Raw genomic sequence first — 18,584 nt, 5'->3', positions numbered from 1 at the left:
GCCCATGGACCGACCAAGCCCAAGCCTATGAATTTCAGAAGAGAACTCTATAAATAAAGGAGTTCTCCTCATTTGTAAGGGTCAACAATTCTATACTCTGAGCTTATAGAAAATTATTTACAATCAAAAGACCCATTGACTCTTGATGCTGACCACACCTAAAGACTGAAGTCCTTTGAAGATGCAAACATTCTGAAGACTGAAGTCCTTTGAAGATACAAGCTTGAAGATACAAACAATTCTACATTTAGAGAGTCCAAAGAGAATTCATCAACAACCAGAAGACTTTCAAGACTCTTAAAGCTGCACTCTTAGAAGATAGAAGACCCTTAAAGACTGAAGTCCTTCGGAGATACAAGTATTCTTTCAAGACTTCAACTCCACGATCATCACGTGCTTCGCTTCCTCAAATCAAGTGTACGCATTCAACTGAGAGAGAATCAGAGGATCAAGTACTAGAGATCAAACAACATCGTGTCAAATCAACTTCAACATCAACACCAACTTAAGTTCAACCCTACGAAACAAGTTTCTCCAGAAGCCTCTTGCAAATACTAATCCTCCAAGAAGATCAACAAACCCAAAGACCGATCCTCCAAGAAGATCAACAAGCTCAGAGGCCGATCCTCCGAGAAGATCAACAAGCCCAGAGGCCGATCCTCCGAGAAGATCAACAAGCCCAGAGGTTGATCCTCCGAGAAAATCAACAAGCCCAGAGGCCGATCACCCGAGAATATCAACAAGCCCAATGGCCGATCATCCAAGAAGATCATCAAACCCAAAGGCCGATCACCCAAGAAGATCAACAAGCCCAAAGGTCAATCATCCGAGAAGATCAACAAGCCCAAAGGTCGATCACCCAATAAGATCAACAAGCCCAAAGGCCGATCCTCCAAGAAGATCAACAAGCCCAGAGGCCGATCACCCACACCCGAGAAGATCAACAAGCCCAAAGGCCGATCACTCGAGAAGATCATCAAACCCAATGGGCGATCACCCCAGAAGATCATCAAACCCAATGGGCGATCATCCAAGAAGATCATCAAGCCCAAAGGCCGATCACCCAAGAAGATCAACAAGCCCAAAAGCCGATCACCCGAGAAGATCGACAAGCCCAAAGGCCGATTACTCGATAAGCCCAAAGGCCAATCACTCAAAAAGCTTAAAGTTTATAGTTTATTTTAAAAGCGAGATTGTATTCACTTTCCACAAAATTAATACAAATATAAAGTTCCATGAAATAAATTTCTCTTGAAATCTCGTGCGAACAACTATATTAATTAATATTTCTTTAAATATTTTTTAAAATAATTTTACCTTTTAAAATTTCGAATTTAAAATTTTAATACACTGATAATATAAAAACGTTGTTTTGAGAATTTTCATTATTTGAATAACAGAATTCAAAAATAATTTTAGAAAAACAGACCGGATACCAAACCAAATATGAAAAACATAAAATAGGATTTTCCTACCAAATTAATCCTTAATATTTATTTGTTGTTTTTTTTAGCTGAAGGAAAAGAATCTCTTATTTCTCTTTTAGTTATTAAATTTCCATCAACATATTTCTATGCCAACATATTCATTGTTGATATGCTCATTTATTAACAACTTTTCTATTTTTTAATTTTTCTAAAAATATCTATCAACATCAATATTTTCTTATAATAACATCTGGACATCGACATTATGTTTAATACAATGGGATATAAAAATTTGAACTTCTTATGCTAATTGCTTGAGCTATGAGATCAACAACATTTGGAACCTCTTCACTTGAAGTATCATGATAAAAATTCAAAATGAATCATAGGAATCCAAAATTAGTTATAATTAAAAGTTCTCATATTGATTTTTTTTTGTTCTGATTTTAGAAAAAAATCGTACAAATCGCCATGAAATCATCAAGGTAAGATATTTTACAACTTTGATCATACCATGTGATTTTTAGATTTTGATATTTTGATTTTAGATTTCGTCCACATGGGTCTGAACATTTTCCGGGAAAATTTCGAGGGAAAGGTTTTGCAGAACTGTCCAAATGAATTTGTGTAACAAGAACAGAAAGATCTCAATTCTATCATCAGTATTCACTTTTCATTGAAACGCCAAACAACAACTCGTTCGAATCTCCCTCTACTACTACAAGACATTCATCACTAAAATATCAAGCAATCCCATCAATCCCTCTCTTACTTTCTATCTTCAAGAACGTGGTGATTACTGAATTTCCACTTCGCTACTATATTCTACACCAGAAACCGAGATTCCCCTCATTGCAATTTGCTACCCAACGCAGCCGCCTCTTCGATTTCGTTGTTCATGTTTGGTGAGTGAAATTTCTTTGATGGGTTTAGCTTCATTTGAAATTTTGTTGATGGGTTTAGCTTCATTTCTTTGAATTTTGATTGTAAACTTGTATCTCGTTTGGTTTGGTCATACTGCTATTAGTTTATTTTTCCTTCTTGTCTAGAGTCTCAATCTGGAGGATTAAGCAATTTACATCTAGCTGGAATCTAAGTGGATTGATTTGTTTTTTGCTGTGTAGAAAATTTCTTCTGGGTCTGTTTCAATTCTGAATAGATGGTGAATTTGGGATTGTTTTCTGGAGCCAGACGAGCTAAGTCGATGAATGTGAGATTCAGATTGCCATACTATACTCATTGGGGACAAAGCTTGGTAATTTGTGGCTCTGACCCTCTGCTTGGTTCGTGGAATGTGAAGAAAGGGTTGTTACTGAGCCCTGTTCATCAAGGAGATCAGCTTATATGGTGTGGAAGTATTGCGGTGTCTGATGGATTTGAATGCGAGTACAATTACTATGTTGTTGATGACAATAGAAACGTCTTGAGATGGGAGAAAGGAAACAGGAGAAAGGTGTTATTACCTCAAGGATTACAGGGTGGGGAGGTCATCGAGCTCCGTGATCTATGGCAGGTGCTGCCTTTTACTTTATATTCACCTGTGATTATTGTTCTTACTATCTCTTGAATTTCTTTGATGTTTCAGCTCGTTAAGTTCCATATGAGACTAAAATTGTAATCTTATGGTGTTTACTTGATGGCTTTGATCTAGTTTGGTTCTTAAACATTGTGCAACCTAAACAAAAAACTGTGAGGTAGTAAGAATAACTAAACTAAATAGATGTCCAAATCTTTCACTCAAGTAAGCCTCTATCTTCCAAAAATTTTCCATTATTATCTTAATGAAGAAAGAAAACACCCCTGCCTGCCACGAAATTATCTCCTTTCAAATAAACCAACAGACGGCTACAATGCCTAGTCTCTATTGAGTTGCGACCATGTGAAACTGCACCTACTTTGATAATAGTGGTTTGGGACTCACCCTGTCAATGCCACATCACAAGTTAAGTATAAAGCTTCATTTTCTTAGAAAGTTCACCATTCATACCCTCAACTAGGAAGAATGGCACGTAGAGATAACTCAATGACAGTGGAGCAGTTATGTAGTGCTTACATGAAAAAGAGTCAATAGGACTAAAGATTCCACATGTTTCTATCTATCTTGAACAACTTTCTAGGCAGAATAAGAAAAGAGGAAAGTTCAGTTGATTTTCTATCATTAAGGTTTCTTGTAAAATTCAATTTCAAATTCCAAGAGACAAAAGAGCACGAGTCACGACATTGATGAAATGGAGGGAATTTTAACATGCGTGACATTCTATGATGAAGTCATCTCAGAGTCAGAGTAGGTCCCAATCTTCTGAAAAAGATGGATATGCTCGCTAGCCATAGCAAAAGAGAACTGTAAATACACATGAAGAACCTGAATGATGACTATTAGTGGACTATGCATTGTGGGTGAGAGAGAACCTGAGAAGCATTCTAGTTGTTAAAGAAAACCTTGACCTACAAACGCAAATCTTGTATTGTAAGGCAAAAACTATTCCATTACTATCTGTGAACCACTTGTCTAGCAGGATCTGATTCTTATGGACCATAATATCTACACTGAACCCAACTCCGGTGGTGAGAATTGTAACATTACTGGAGGTGACTGAGAATTGTAACGCTAAAGTGATGGTCTGGGGAGTACTAAAGTGATGGTTTAGTACTAAATTTCCATGACACTGATTTTAGGTAAGATGAGGTGAGGGTCGGTATGCCTTAGTGACTGAGAATTGTGACATTAAAGTGATGGTCTGGGAGTTATATTTCAAACTAAATAAGTTATTTATATGTTTTTTTTCTTTTCCTTGTATAGCTCTTGGCCTTTTATTATTTTTGGTGAAACTTCTAGTCCTCATTAAAAAAGTTTCAATCAACTTGACTCGACGAGTTTTATGTAAAACTCGTTTCAGGAAATATTTCTTGCTTCTGATATGATTCTTAATTATACTTGGATTTGTGCAATTCTTTTATACATTTCAAAGACTTTTTGCAATAAGTTGTTGCTTTTCAGTTTTCTTCTGGTTACCCTTGTAATTTTTTTCTTCTGAAAATTTTGTACATATTGGTATTTTAATAGATGAATGTTGGTCACTGGAATCTACGAGCATTTCCCTGATATTAAAGATCTCATCTATTCTTCTCTTTGATACATCAACTCCAGACTGGTGCAGATGCGATCCCTTTCAAGAGTGCCTTCAAAGATGTCATCTTTGGAAGAAGTTCAACTTTGAGCCTAGAAAGACCACTAGGAAATTTCATTCATACTGTGGATGAGGATGGTAAGTTTGATATTTCTTTTGTTACTTCGTGAACATCCTTTTTAACATAGTATGATTATATTTGGGTAATCTCATGTTAACCAAGTTATCGTTTTTGATTTCTGACTGAAGCAGATTCTGTTCTTGTCCATTTCAAAATTTGCTGTCCAAATATAGAAGAAGATACAACAGTAAATATCTATTTCTCTCACCTGTTTTATTTCTTATCTGCAAATAAATGATTAGTTAGTTACTTCACACTGACTGGGATCCAATTTCAATTCTAGTTATAATTTGTGAAATTTTACTAGTACAGATCTATGTCATTGGTAGCTCTCCGAAGTTAGGACAATGGAAGGTACAGAATGGGATTAGACTTAGCTATGCGGGTGACTCAATCTGGCATGGAGACTGCATCTTGCAATACAGCCATTTCCCCTTAAAATATCCTTTTGTGTTGTTTTCTTTTACAATTGGAATAACTGTCTATGCTTACATTTACGTCATTTTAAGTCCTTTCTCTTTCCCCTCTCTCTTCCTTAACAATAGTTTCACGTACAAGTATTGCAAATATGGAAAGGCAGGAGTCGTTTCTTCAGAATTTGGGCAAAACCGGGACCTTCTCCTTGATGCTTCAAATGTTCCACCAAGACATATTTTACTTTCAGATGGCATGTTGCGAGTAAGCTATTGTGAAGAAATTTCTTTTGACGAATGATGGTTAGTTGGTTCTTTAGAAAATTAGTTCACAAATTTCTTGTATCCAGGATGTTCCTTGGCGTGGTTCTGGTGTTGCAATCCCCATGTTCTCTGTTAGATCAGAAGATGATCTTGGAGTTGGCGAGTTTCTTGACTTGAAATTACTTGTTGACTGGGCTGTGGAGTCTGGTCACCATTTAGTTCAACTTCTGCCTGTTAATGATACATCTGTCCATGGAATGTGGTGGGACTCATATCCTTACAGGTAGGATGTAGTTTCAATGCTGGATCTAAGGTCATATCGTCCAATCTTCATTATTGTACCGGTGATAGTAGATAGACTAAAAAGCATGTGTCGTAACACTTGAATTCGTTTAACGCATCATATTGCAGCAGGTACATTGGGCATATATGATTTCTTCATTTTGTCAGAAGTAATTCGCGGGATCATGCACCTTTTCGTATTTATAACTAGAAAAGTACAGTTGGTTGTACCTGCTATTTTTATCTATCTTTAGTTTTTATTTGCTGCACAGTATCTGGATTTGTTCAACATTTTACCTATCAAAATGTGTGGTTTTTCAATTTTCTTAGAGCCTGATGAATGAGACAAGTATCCCATTGTTACTTTCCTTCTTTAGAAAGTTCCAACATAACTGACATGGGCAGATTTAGGTGGCGCTAGAATTGTTTTTCGAAATGTATGCACATACTTGTGTATAAATATGTATGCATATGTATTGATAGGTATGTATTGTCTTTCAGATCCTTTTGAAAAATTTATGGTCATAATTAATGTATTAGTAAGTTTTGTTTTAAAACTGGATTAAACAAAATGATTAATGATTTTTTGTTGGGAACTTTTTGAAAATTTTAATGGGTTGCTTTGTTCTTGAATTTTTTTATAATTATGTATTATTCTGAAAATTAATTACAAATTATATAACTTTTTTGTTTTCAAAAAATAATTACAAATATAACTGTTTTCTAAAACTTTAAATCATCAGTAACATAAATAAATGTAACCAATGAAATTTTATTTCATGTGATAATCACTAATTAACACAAATTAATGATTATTCTCTTAGATATCGATTAACTACAATCATATTGATCAGTGGTCAAGCTTTACATTGAATAATTGTTACCACTAGTTTATGTATTTGATTTTTACTCTTTTTGGAATCATAGCTGTTATTTTGTAATGTTGTTCTAAATTATATTAAATGTGCTACTGTCTTAGGTTTATATAATAAAATACTATTATTAAATGCAAACATAGTTAGTGTTGTGCATTTGTGTCTATACTTTTATAACTTAGTTTGTTGGCTCTCAGCCTTATTATCTAAGTTTGGCTCTTCAAAGTATGTTACCTAGATCCGCCATTTCACACGGACAAACTTCCTGATTTCTTCATAATTTTCTTTGTTTCTTTTGTCAGTTTACTTCAACTTCTATGTTCAGTACTTATCTACCTTAAAAAGTTTTTATCTCGAGAAGTTATGGTTCGGTACATTAATTTATGCCGTAGTGGTTATTCGATTGGCCTTTTGCAGCTCCCTCTCTGTCTTTGCCCTGCATCCATTGTACTTGAGAGTCCAAGCACTTTCAGATAATATTCCAGAGGATATCAAGGTATACCTTTCTTTTTTGTTAGAATTATTTCATGTTTTGCTAATTAATCTGTTATCTTTACCTATTAACTTATATATTTCTAGTTTTTTACATATTTCCTTTTTTTTTGGGGGGGGGGGTCTATGGGGGTCTTTGCAGCTGGAGATTCAAAAGGCAAAAGTTGAACTGGATGGAAAGGTAGTGCTCATGCTTATTTTTTTCTTCTTTTGTGCTTGCTTGTTACAGTACTAGGAGACAGAACAGCATTCTAATTAGTTATCCATATCCTTGGTATTTTCATTCTTTTTCGTCTACAGAGTTATTTGAAAAAAATGATTAAATCCTGATTTCGCATCTGCTCTCTTTTTGTGGATTGTTTGGTAAAGAAATACAAAGATTATGGCAGAAATTAAAATGCTTGCTTGGTCTATAATTATGTTATCCTACATTCTAGTTACACGTTAAATTCTGGATCTATGCAGGATGTAGATTATGAGGCTACTATGGCTGCTAAGCTTACACTTGCACAGAAAATTTTTGCTAGAGAGAAAGATTCAATACTGAATTCCAGTTCCTTTCAGAAATATCTTTCTGAAAATGAGGTTTGAAGTTTGCTTCTCTCCTGAAAAATTTACTTATCAGTAGTGAAACTGAAGCTTTGCATAGTTTTGATACCTCTTCCTATAATGATTAATATATTGAAACTGATAAATATTAGGTGGTTATCTGACTTCCAATAAAAGTCACATTTTATTAGTATAATATTGTTCTCATTTCTATTTGAATTGCTTAAAGGAATGGTTAAAACCCTATGCTGCATTCTGTTTTCTGCGGGACTTCTTCGAAACATCAGATCACAGCCAATGGGGTCGTTTCTCTCAATTTTCAAAAGACAAGGTTATGATCTCCATCATTTCCTTTTGTTTGAAATTAGAGTTTGAATGTCTTAGGATTAATGCTTGTTTCTTAATATATACAACCTCCCAAAGAATTAAATTCATCTTGCATGTATATATTCTAAGTTCATTGCCTGTTCTTTCACAGCTCGAGAAGCTTATCTCAAAGGACAGCTTGCATTATGAAGTCATCTGCTTCCACTATTATATTCAATATCATTTGCACCAACAGGTACTTAAAGTCAATAATTATAAGTTCCGTTAATTGCTTCTGTGATTAAATGGGTTGGAAGATGTCTTCTGTATTCTCATTGGTTGGTGACATTATTAATTGACAGTTATCAGAGGCAGCAAATTATGGAAGAAAGAAAGGAGTGATATTGAAAGGAGATCTTCCAATTGGTGTTGATAGGAACAGTGTAGATACCTGGGTTTACCCTACTTTGTTCCGTATGAACACGTCAACTGGAGCACCTCCAGATTACTTTGACAAAAATGGGCAAAATTGGGGATTTCCAACATACAACTGGGAGGAGATGTCAAAAGATAACTATGCTTGGTGGCGTGCTCGTTTAACTCAGGTTTTGCTAAAATTCAGGAACTTTTTATTGTGTATCCTTAAACCTTGTTCGCCTTGTATTAACCTTATTCATATTTAACTTTCATGCTTGAATTGTAGATGTCAAACTACTTCACAGCTTACAGAATTGATCATATATTGGGCTTCTTTCGAATTTGGGAGCTTCCAGAACACGCTATGACTGGTTTAGTTGGAAAATTCCGCCCTTCTATTCCGTTAAGCCAGGTACGTTTGGTCATTTCAGAATCAAACGTTTCTATTTTAAATGTGAATGGTTGTGCAAAATTTTGTAAAAAAGAATTTCTCCTCCACAGGAAGAGCTCGAAAGAGAGGGAATATGGGACTTTGATCGCTTGAGTCATCCATATATCAAGGCTGAATTTTTACAGGTAGCTACACATGAATCTACTTGGCAATCTTGAAAAGCATTTTTTTGATTCTGATGCCCTGAAGTACGGTGTTCCTTTTTTTTTTTAGGATAAATTTGGAGCTGCATGGGGATTTATTGCGTCACACTTTCTGAATGAGTATCGGAAGAACTTTTATGAGGTGATAATTATGGTGTTTGTTACATAAAATTTGACCTTCAGTTGTCCATGGTATATCCTATCCTATGAGAACAGCATGGCATCCTTGTCAAATAGAAAAATCTATTCAGTTAACAGACAAAACTATTCAGTTAATTATTAGTTTAATGCGGTTTCATTTCTTCACATCGGGTTGAAATTAGGCATTTATGTATTCATCTTAGAATTTTTTTAAAAAAATCAGAATGTAGAATTAAGAACTTTACTATTAGTGATTCTGAAACCATATCTAGTGGACAAATTCCTGTTTTGAATACGAGACAGGTCTTGATCTATAGAACAATTGTCAATTGTAATTATAAACGAGTGCAAAAACCAGAGTAAAAGTTCCATTGAATTGATCTTGATATTTTCAATACAAGTGAAAACTTATGAACATTTATTTCCCCCTTGAATTGAAAATTTCGTTATACATCGCTTTGTTTTGTTTTGCTTTGTTTTTGTTTTTTTTGTTTTTTTTACTTCTGCTCTAATCATATCTCTTAAGTCTTATCTGGGTATTTTGAGTCATAAATGTGTTGAGCATTTGTTTCTCCTTTTCAGTTCAAGGAGGAATGTAACACAGAGAAAAAAATCGCTTCCAAACTGAAGTCACTTGTTGAAGAAACACACTTGCAAAACCCAGACCAGATACGACGCAGTCTTTTTGATCTTATACAGGCAAGAAGATATTACAATAAAGAAGGCCTATGTTTGTGTGGGTTTATGGAAAATAATCAACCTTTTGCTCAATTTTTTTTGTGCCATGGTTTCTTTTAGGGCCCTCTAGATTTGATTGTACTTCTCATTTCTATACAGAACAGGGCCTTCAGTTTCTGTTTGTTCTTTGCAGAACATAGTTCTTATCAAAGACCCAGAGAATCCAAGAAGTTTCTATCCACGTTTCAATCTTGAAGATACTTCTAGCTTTAATGATTTGGATGGTCACAGGTTGCAGTTTTTCTTCCCTATAGTAATTTCATTGTGATAGGAATGGTATGGTATTATTAGAGTATTAAAGGTATATTAGTAAATGGTTAGAGAGTTTGTTATACTCGGTTATAAATAGAGGGGGAGGGGAATGAGAAGGTTGGACAATATTTTGGTGAGGGATTTAGGGCTTGAGTGTGATCTCAAAAGGGGAGGAACCAAGTACCTCAAATTATTTAGTTTATCTTGTATTTTGGTTACCGTATATATTACAATATATTTGGGTTCTATCATATTGGAGACCTATTCTTAAAATCTCCTTTCACGCATTTTATTTAGAAATGAAGTTTTAACCGTTGTCCTTTAAGATGTTATCTTTCTAAAATTTCTTCCTCCTTTTGGATCTGAAGTTGCTGTTTGTTTCAAGATTTTAATCATTTTTCTTTTCGTGCACGACGCAGTAAGGATGTTCTTAAAAGATTATACTATGATTACTACTTCCATCGGCAAGAGGATCTTTGGCGGAAAAATGCTTTAAAGACCCTGCCTGTTCTCCTTGACTCTTCTGACATGCTGGCTTGTGGAGAAGATCTGGGCCTCATTCCTTCATGTGTTCATCCTGTATGACTAAATTATAACTAATCCTCTTTTTAAAATGCACGTACGCAATATTTGCATGGCATAAACCTTGGGGTGAATAGGCAGAAGTACTTTTTGGAAGAAAATTTACTTTTGAGTTAAAAAAACACTTCTACACGTACTTTTGGAAGAAGCACCAGTTAAGTGCTTCTCGTGAAATCATTTTTAGTTCTTTCAAAACAACTTTTGATTATTAAACCAAACACTTAATTTTTTTTGAAAAGAATAGTTTTAATGAGCCAAAAACACTTTTTATCCTAAAAAATCATCGTAAACTCACTCATAATGAACAAGTATAAAAAGGTCGTCAATGTATGTGGTGTCTAACCTTATTCTCGATTTGGATGCAGGTTATGGAGGAGTTGGGATTAATTGGCTTACGCATTCAACGGATGCCGAATGAACCTGATCTAGAGTTTGGGATACCTTCTCAATATAGCTACATGACTGTAAGCCCTTGCATACCATTTTTTTTCCCATTTTTAAATTGACTGAATTTTTCTCCCATGAGGAGGAAGGAATGCAAATATGAAACATATTTATAGAAAAGAAGTCTATTTCCAACTGAACTTATATGCTTCAAGTCCAAGGTAAGTGAAAGAGAAAAAGTGTAATGGTTCTCATAATCTTAAAAACTGGACTCTATAACAGGACCAAAATAGTTTCATCTGCCTTTCATGACTAAGGAGCAAACTATCAAACCCTTAGTATAATGGAAAAGTAGCGATTTCCTGACAAAATTTATGAATGTACTTATTTTCAGTAAGTTGCACGTTGCTTTCAAATTCCTTCTAGATGGCATACATTTTACCTTTACTATTTGATAAGTTCAAAGAATTCTTCCAAAATGATGACAAACTTTGGATTGTCTAAGCATGGGAACATGTTTTAGGTGTGTGCTCCATCCTGCCATGACTGCTCGACTTTGCGTGCTTGGTGGGAGGAAGATGAAGAAAGAAGACGGCGGTTTATGAAGAACATTATAGAATCTGATATATTGCCACCTAGCCAATGTATTCCAGAGATTGCACATTTCATCATAAAACAGCATTTTGAAGCTCCATCAATGTGGGCTATCTTCCCACTGCAGGTGACGGGACAGTCCTAACCTTTTTTGGTTTGCAATATCAGGAGATTTACATTTCAAACGATTAGGATTGAGTTGAGTAACAAATGACATACGTTTTTTAAAATGTCTCTCCTTACTTTCGGATGTCCTTTGGCATCCAAATGATAGTCCATTACCATTTTTAAGTTAGACTGTCACAAGTTTTCGTAAAGTTTATTTTCATCCTTTACATCGATGTCAGGATTTGTTAGCATTGAAAGAGGAATACACAACACGACCTGCAAAAGAGGAGACGATCAACGACCCTACAAATCCAAAGCACTATTGGAGATTTCGTAAGCATATCTTCATATTTCATGTTTGTTGGAAAAGAAAAATGAAAAAGAAAAGAAACGTCTGAAACTGTATTGTATCGGTTTCACCACAAATGTCTTGAAATCATTGTTTTATATTTGTTTTCAGGCAGTCATGTGACATTAGAATCTCTAATGAAGGATAAAGAACTCCAAGCAACCATCAAAGGCCTTTCCCTGGAGAGTGGGAGATCAGTTCCTCATGATGAAACCAAGGCAACATCAAAACCAGAATCTGTAGATGCTGAAGCTAACAAAGAAAAGATTTCTTTAGCAACAAAGTCTAATGGAATACCACAAAAGGAGACATTTGCAGTCATATAAATGCATGCTTTGAATTGTGAACAGCTTTTGAGGTAAGTTTTCCCACTTGTACAATAAAACGACGCGAGACAGCGATGAAACGATAGCCAATAGCTTCTATGAATGTTGTATAAGCAAGCATGCTTCTTCTAAGATTGCTCAATAAAAGGAAATTAAATCTTCTGTTTTTGTGTTGTATCATTGCTGTTATAGTATTTTACCAATCCTTTCTGCATTATATCTCTTTTGAAACAATAGCCTTTGATGCTCTAAGGTTGAATGTAGTGATTTAAAAAAAAAAAAAAAAGAAAAATTTAAAAGGCAGGCACAATAAAACGTGCAAATTAATTTCGTTGGAATGGTGAAGTTGTCTAGATAAATGAAAGTTTCTAGAGGATATTTTCCTTCAAGTATTAAATTTTCATCAACATGTCAACATTTTCAAATATTCATAGATTCATGAATGAATTTTAACAAAAGTATCAACAAAATCACTAAAATAGACCTAATATTTGTACAAGAAAGGATACATACATACATATGATGAAGGATGAATAGGGTGTCAAATAAATTTATAAACTTTAAACTTAACCAAAATTATAGTATTAGTAGGCTAGGTTGATCCACAGCCACATGGAGCTATGTTTTCTTCTAATTTCTAATCAAGAATTAAAGTTTTGAAGGTAATGGAGGGGGTTTGTGATTGTTTGTTTGAGCAAGGAAAGTAAATAGCATGAAAAGTAAAGGCATGAGTTGAAACAAAACATATCAATGCGAAAAGTGTAGCTTAGAGGTATCGGATCTACCCATATATTTAGTTGTTTATTGGACACTTAAAGTAATCATCAAAATCATGTAAGTGTTTAGTCAACTTGCTTGGTAATGCCGCGACAAACGTCCTAGGATATTAATTAAGATGCTTAACTAAACTAAGTGCTTGATGAATCGAGAACACGCGCCATAAACATCTCACACTCGCATTAAGATTAAGGAAAAAGCTAAGATTATTAGTTACTAAAGACCAATTCAATAGTCTAACTTTATTCTTGAACTTAACCAACTAAACACATTCAAGAATCACAAACAATCATAAGATAATATTTTAAAATACAAGTCCTCACAACTTAATACATTGGGTTTCTTCCTCAACCTAAGCAAGAGAGTACTTACTTCACCCCTAAATATTGAGATCGAACTTTTAATGGCCAAGATAAGTCTTCACATCATGAAAGTAAACAAAATACAGAGAAAATGGTGAAGGGAGGCTGAGGGTTGGATGTAGAATGGGGAATGATCTTGACCTAATGCTCTAAAGTTTTATTTATAGACAATTGTAGTGTTGGGACGCTGTAGACTAGCGTCATGGCACTAGGTTATTATGGACAAAAATCTCTTCTTTTTATAAATAACAGTGTCGCAATGCCGCAATGCCATCCCTTTGCACAGTGTCACAATCGCTCTTTCGGAAGCTTCTCTTAGCGATTGTGTGGCACTTGTTCCCGCTCACGAACAAGCCAGCCAACTCGAATACGGACTGCCGATGGCACATCGAGTGCCTCTTGCAACCTCCACCCCCGTTTTAGGGAAAACGGTTTTAGAAAACGGGTTTAGAAAAAGTTTTCGTAAGAAGATTTGGGAGTGTAGTATAAAGAAAGAAAGATTGTAGTAGACTAGGAAGCAATAAGCAACAACAACGACTTTAATAGGAGTACTACTCCGGGTATGAGGAAGTGATGGTTAGTCTTATCCCCATATAGTGCATTCTGAACAAAAAGCCAACTGGCGCCCTTGCATATGCAAAAGGGCGAGTGGTCACTTACAATGAAAATGTTAAGAAAGCAAGCTAACTAAACTAATAACAATACAGAATATGAAAGTATGCTAGAAGGGGTTGTTTGGCATGCGGCCAATGGCAACAGGCCCTGGACAAGGATGGACCGTTACATTCTCCCCCACTTAATTGGTTGACGTTCCCGTCAACGACTTGTTTCAAAACCTGCGATGGCTGAAGCTGCATTCTTCAAGTCTTCGGCCCGCTCCCCACTGATCTCTTCGTCGGGGAGATCCTTCCATTTCACTAAGAACTTCGTGTCAGTCTCATCGGGTCTTCCATACGGCGCGTACGTTTATCCAGGATTTGTGCAACTTTTTTCTCAGTAGAACTCTTCATCGTGACCGGTGGGCGCCTTAGCATGTTTCTCTGTTCATCCTCGAGATCGGATGAGTAGGGCTTCAGTACTCAGATGACGACAGGATGAATCTTCATCCATGAAGTAACTGAACCCTATATGAGGTTCTCCCGACCTTCTCAATTACCTCACTGGACCTTCATATTTCCTTCTAGCCGTTGGTCTCTCTGACTTCGGAAAAGAAACTGTTCCGGTCGTAGCTTGTCAACCTTGTCCCAGCTTGAAACTCAAGGGCCCTCCGCTTCTTACCAGCCCACTTCTTCATCCTCCTCGATGCTTCTTCTAGGTAAGCGCGAGCTATCTCAGAGGTTTGCTCCACTCTTTAGTGTAGTTATGTGCCTGAGGACTTTTGCCTGCATAAGGGTGGTCCACCAAGTGTGGCCTGATGGCTGCCTGCCGCACACTTCGAAGGGCGTTTTTCCGGGTCGCGAACTCTGCTGGCTATTGAAGCTGAACTGAGCCATATCTAAAACTCGTCTGACTGTTTCTGACGCTCAACCAATTATGGCGGGACCATCCGATATGCATTTTTGCAGGCGGTTTTGCCCTGGCAACAACTCAATCTCACGGTCAATCCCCCTTCGTGGGGGTAAGGACTTGGGCAGGCTTTTTGGCATGACGTCCCGATACTCTCCGAGACAAATAGGACGTCTTGAGGGATATCCTCTTCAGTGGACTCAACCGATTCTATCGGGATGGCCATGAACGTGGTTCGTCGTGGGCCAGGCCCCTCTTCAATTGGAGGGCTGAGATCATTCTCACTCCATTTGCCGCTTTGATACTGGCTTGGACTTACGGTCGGTGAAGATCCGGTAATGACTAAGCATTTGGCGAGGGGCACTGGATGACTTTATGTCAAGTAGGAATTCCATCCCCAGTACCACATCGAAATCATCCATCTTGACAATCACGAAGTCAACGAAGCCCTTCTCCAGTCTCCTAACTTTACCGAGTTCTCTTCGCTATCCTCGTAATCGTAGGCTGCGGAATTCACAGCTTCATCCTCCCTGCATCTCTTTCCAAATTCAAGTTCAGGCGGCGAGCTTCCGTCTCAGCCATGAAGTTATGGGTAGCCCCAGAGTCAACCTAGTGGTTTTGGCCATATCTTTGGTTGACCCAAGCGTCCACATACATGAGACCTTTCCTTAGTGGCTCCGTCCCTTCCCATATTCTTCTGGAGTGCAGATAGGAATGTCAATGCTCCCATCCTGGGATTCTCAATTTCTGCCGCTGGCTCGGTTACCGTCTCCTCTAGTTCAGCCTCGTCTTCGGAGGTGTAGAGGCTAATGTGCTTGAAAAGCACTGAACGCAGTTTGATTTGGACACTCTGCGCCCGTGTGGCCTCTACATATGAAACAAGACAGGGGCGATTTTTAATTGTTATGCTGTTGTGGCGGCCCCGCCAATTGGTCCCGATCTCGTTTGGGATGATTTTATGGTCCCCCCCCTGTGTTCTTGTCTCCTCCCCCAGGTATGGGAGGACTAGAACGGCTATTTCGTTTCCCCCATTTGGGAAGTTGATTGCTTCCCCACATCTTGTGAGTCAGTGCTAAGGTCGTATAGCCGTTCAGCTGCCGCATAGGCAGAGGCGAGATCCTGTGCATCTGTTCATATAGTTTTGATTTCGCCCACGGTTTCAGCCCTCCACAAAGCAAAAGATCTTGTCTTTTTCAGACATATCTCGTATGTCCAACATGAGTCCTGCAAACTGTTTTACGTAGTCCCTGATGTTACCTGTTTGCTTTAGCTCTCGGAGTTTTCGTCGAGCCAAGATCTCGACATTTTCAGGAAGGATTGCGAACGAAGCTCTTGTTTCAATTCTATCCCAAGTATCAATCGTGCAACGTCCTTCCTGTATGTTTGTAAATCGTGATCTCCACCACAGTTTCGCATCTTCAATTAGATGCATCGTTGCTATTGTGACTTTCGACTCTTTAGTCACTGTGTTCGTCGCTTGAAGTATTGCTCAAGGTCGAAGATAAAATTTTCCAGGGCTCTTCGCTTCCCCCACCCACAGAAGGGTTTCGGTTCTGGATTTTATTCGACTCACTGCCATGGCTCCCCCGTGGGGCTGGTTCCCGACCGCTCGGATGGTGAATTCACCCTAGCACTCACCATCCACTATCCGGCTCTGACGACATCCAGGGCGATCGAAAGTCTTCAGATAAATCGGTTACCATCTGAAGTATTGCTTTTTGGGAGCTGTCCAGCTCTTCGACACGCTCCTCTATGTGGGCAATAGAGCCCGAGGAGCTATCACCTCGTTCAAGCTGCCGGACCGTACTGTTTGGTCTCGGGGTCTCTACCCTCATCATCAATTCTCTGACGGTAATCCGTCTAGGCGGCCTACCACCGCTATCCATCGGCTTTCTCGGCAACTTCTTGTAGCCGAGTCTCAAGGAAACGAACATTATCCGGACCTCTCTCAGGTAGAGCATTTGTTCTTCCACCTCTACCAATCTGTCACATGGGACTTGTTCAGGTTCTTCGTCGTCGACATGATCACTGATCTTCCCTTTATAAGCAACTTGGCTCTGATACCAACTGTCACAATCGCTCTTTCGGAAGCTTCTCTTAGCGATTGTGCGGCACTTTTTCCCGCTCACGAAACAGCCAGCCAACTCGAATACGGACTGCCGATGGCACACCGAGTGCCTCTTGCAACCTCCCCCCGTTTTAGGGAAAACGTTTTAGAAACGGTTTAAGAGAAAGGTTTTCGTAAGAAGATTTGAGAGTGTGTATAAAGAAAAAAATTGTTAGTAGACTAGACATAAGCAACAACAACGACTTTATAGAGTACTACTCGGGTATGAGAAGTGATGGTTAGTCTTATCCCCATATAGTGCATTCTGAACAAAAAGCCAACTGGCGCCCTTGCATATGCAAAGCGCGAGGTGTTCACTACATGAAAATGTAAAGAAAGCAAGCTAACTAAACTAATACAATACAGAATATGAAAGTATGCTAGAAGGGGGTTGGTTTGGGATGCGGCCATGGGCAACAGGCCCTGGACAAGCATGACCGTTACACACAGCAACTGCCTTCAACGACAATTCCCTAGCACTGCGACACTAGGTCTTTTGGAGCAAACTTGTCTTTTTGACTTTTTCTTTGACCTAGATGCTTTGCTTTAGCTCCAAATGCTCCATTTAAGCTTGATTTTCATCCTAACTCTTGAATCTACCTTTCGTTTGCTTGATACCTATAAAATCATCATTTAAACATATTAAACCATACAATGAACTCGAGGTAAGCTGAGTAAGATGACATGCTTAAGGTGATATCAATATACCTATTCTTATGAATTTTTATTTTATAATTTTTTCAAAAAAAATCTATCGACATCCATTTTTGTCAATATTCTATTGGATAATATATGAATTTTGGAATAAATTATGTGCCCGATCATTTAAATGGTTGAAAGAAATGTTGGGATTTGAATAAAACTCACACAAAATCCTTAATAAGCAAGAAAATAATAACCATCGCCAAAATATGAAATGAAATGTCGCAATCACATCCATGAACCTTTTTTATCCATATTTTTTTTTTGGGCAAAGGTTTGCGCACCTATTAAATTTGATCCCTAAACCTTGATTTGATAATGTTTTTCGTTACTTTTGTGTTTTTAAAATTTATATTTGATTCTTCTCAATTCTTTATGTTGAAGGAGAAATTTTGAACCGGTAACAAATTGTAACGTTATTTACTAAATTAATGACAAAATTTCAAATCGTCAAATTTTGGACCAATTAGGAGTAGACACGTGTCTCAAATTGAAGTTGAAGATAAATTCTGATGACGCCACGTGTTTGGCCCAAAGGTCAGGCCTATGGACCAACTAAGCTCAAGTCCAACTAATTGGGCCCAAGGGCTAAGCCCATAGACCAACCAAGCCCACCTGAGAACTCTATAAATAGAGGAGCTCTTAACAATCAAAAGACGCCTAAACTCCTGAAGTTGACCACACTTAGACATGCCCAAACTCTTGAAGTTGACCACATTTAGAGACGAAAGTCCTTTGGAGATAGAAACATTCTAACCACACTAAGATACAAGCATTCTTCTAAGACT

At 37.4% G+C, this 18,584-nt stretch overlaps 1 protein-coding gene across 1 annotated transcript; it reads left to right on the top strand.

The window, feature by feature from the left end:
• Nucleotides 1-1,972: 1,972 nt before the first annotated feature.
• Nucleotides 1,973-12,522, top strand: LOC120073342 (4-alpha-glucanotransferase DPE2). Its single transcript, XM_039026127.1, has 23 exons — nt 1,973-2,332; nt 2,552-2,940; nt 4,576-4,693; nt 4,808-4,863; nt 4,989-5,116; nt 5,228-5,354; nt 5,440-5,636; nt 6,928-7,006; nt 7,145-7,183; nt 7,468-7,587; nt 7,781-7,882; nt 8,030-8,113; nt 8,220-8,462; nt 8,561-8,686; nt 8,776-8,850; nt 8,939-9,010; nt 9,592-9,708; nt 9,881-9,978; nt 10,419-10,578; nt 10,947-11,045; nt 11,489-11,686; nt 11,907-12,000; nt 12,128-12,522. Exons 2-23 carry the CDS (start codon nt 2,587-2,589, stop codon nt 12,340-12,342), a joined length of 2,901 nt encoding a protein of 966 aa, XP_038882055.1. The 5' UTR covers nt 1,973-2,332; nt 2,552-2,586; the 3' UTR covers nt 12,343-12,522.
• Nucleotides 12,523-18,584: the final 6,062 nt, after the last annotated feature.

This window comes from Benincasa hispida, chromosome 3 (assembly GCF_009727055.1).
Source record: "Benincasa hispida cultivar B227 chromosome 3, ASM972705v1, whole genome shotgun sequence".
In the NCBI taxonomy this organism is placed as follows: domain Eukaryota; kingdom Viridiplantae; phylum Streptophyta; class Magnoliopsida; order Cucurbitales; family Cucurbitaceae; genus Benincasa; species Benincasa hispida.
This window is presented reverse-complemented; position numbering and strand designations above follow the sequence as displayed.

What these genes read in the sequence shown, in the direction of transcription:
- LOC120073342 (XM_039026127.1), top strand. Translation starts at nt 2,587, where the DNA reads ATGGTGAATTTGGGATTGTTTTCTGGAGCCAGACGAGCTAAGTCGATG. An exon ending in CTCAATTTTCAAAAGACAAG is followed by an intron (nt 7,883 to 8,029) that starts GTTATGATCTCC and finishes GTTCTTTCACAG; the next exon opens with CTCGAGAAGCTTATCTCAAA. An exon ending in CTTCTATTCCGTTAAGCCAG is followed by an intron (nt 8,687 to 8,775) that starts GTACGTTTGGTC and finishes TCTCCTCCACAG; the next exon opens with GAAGAGCTCGAAAGAGAGGG.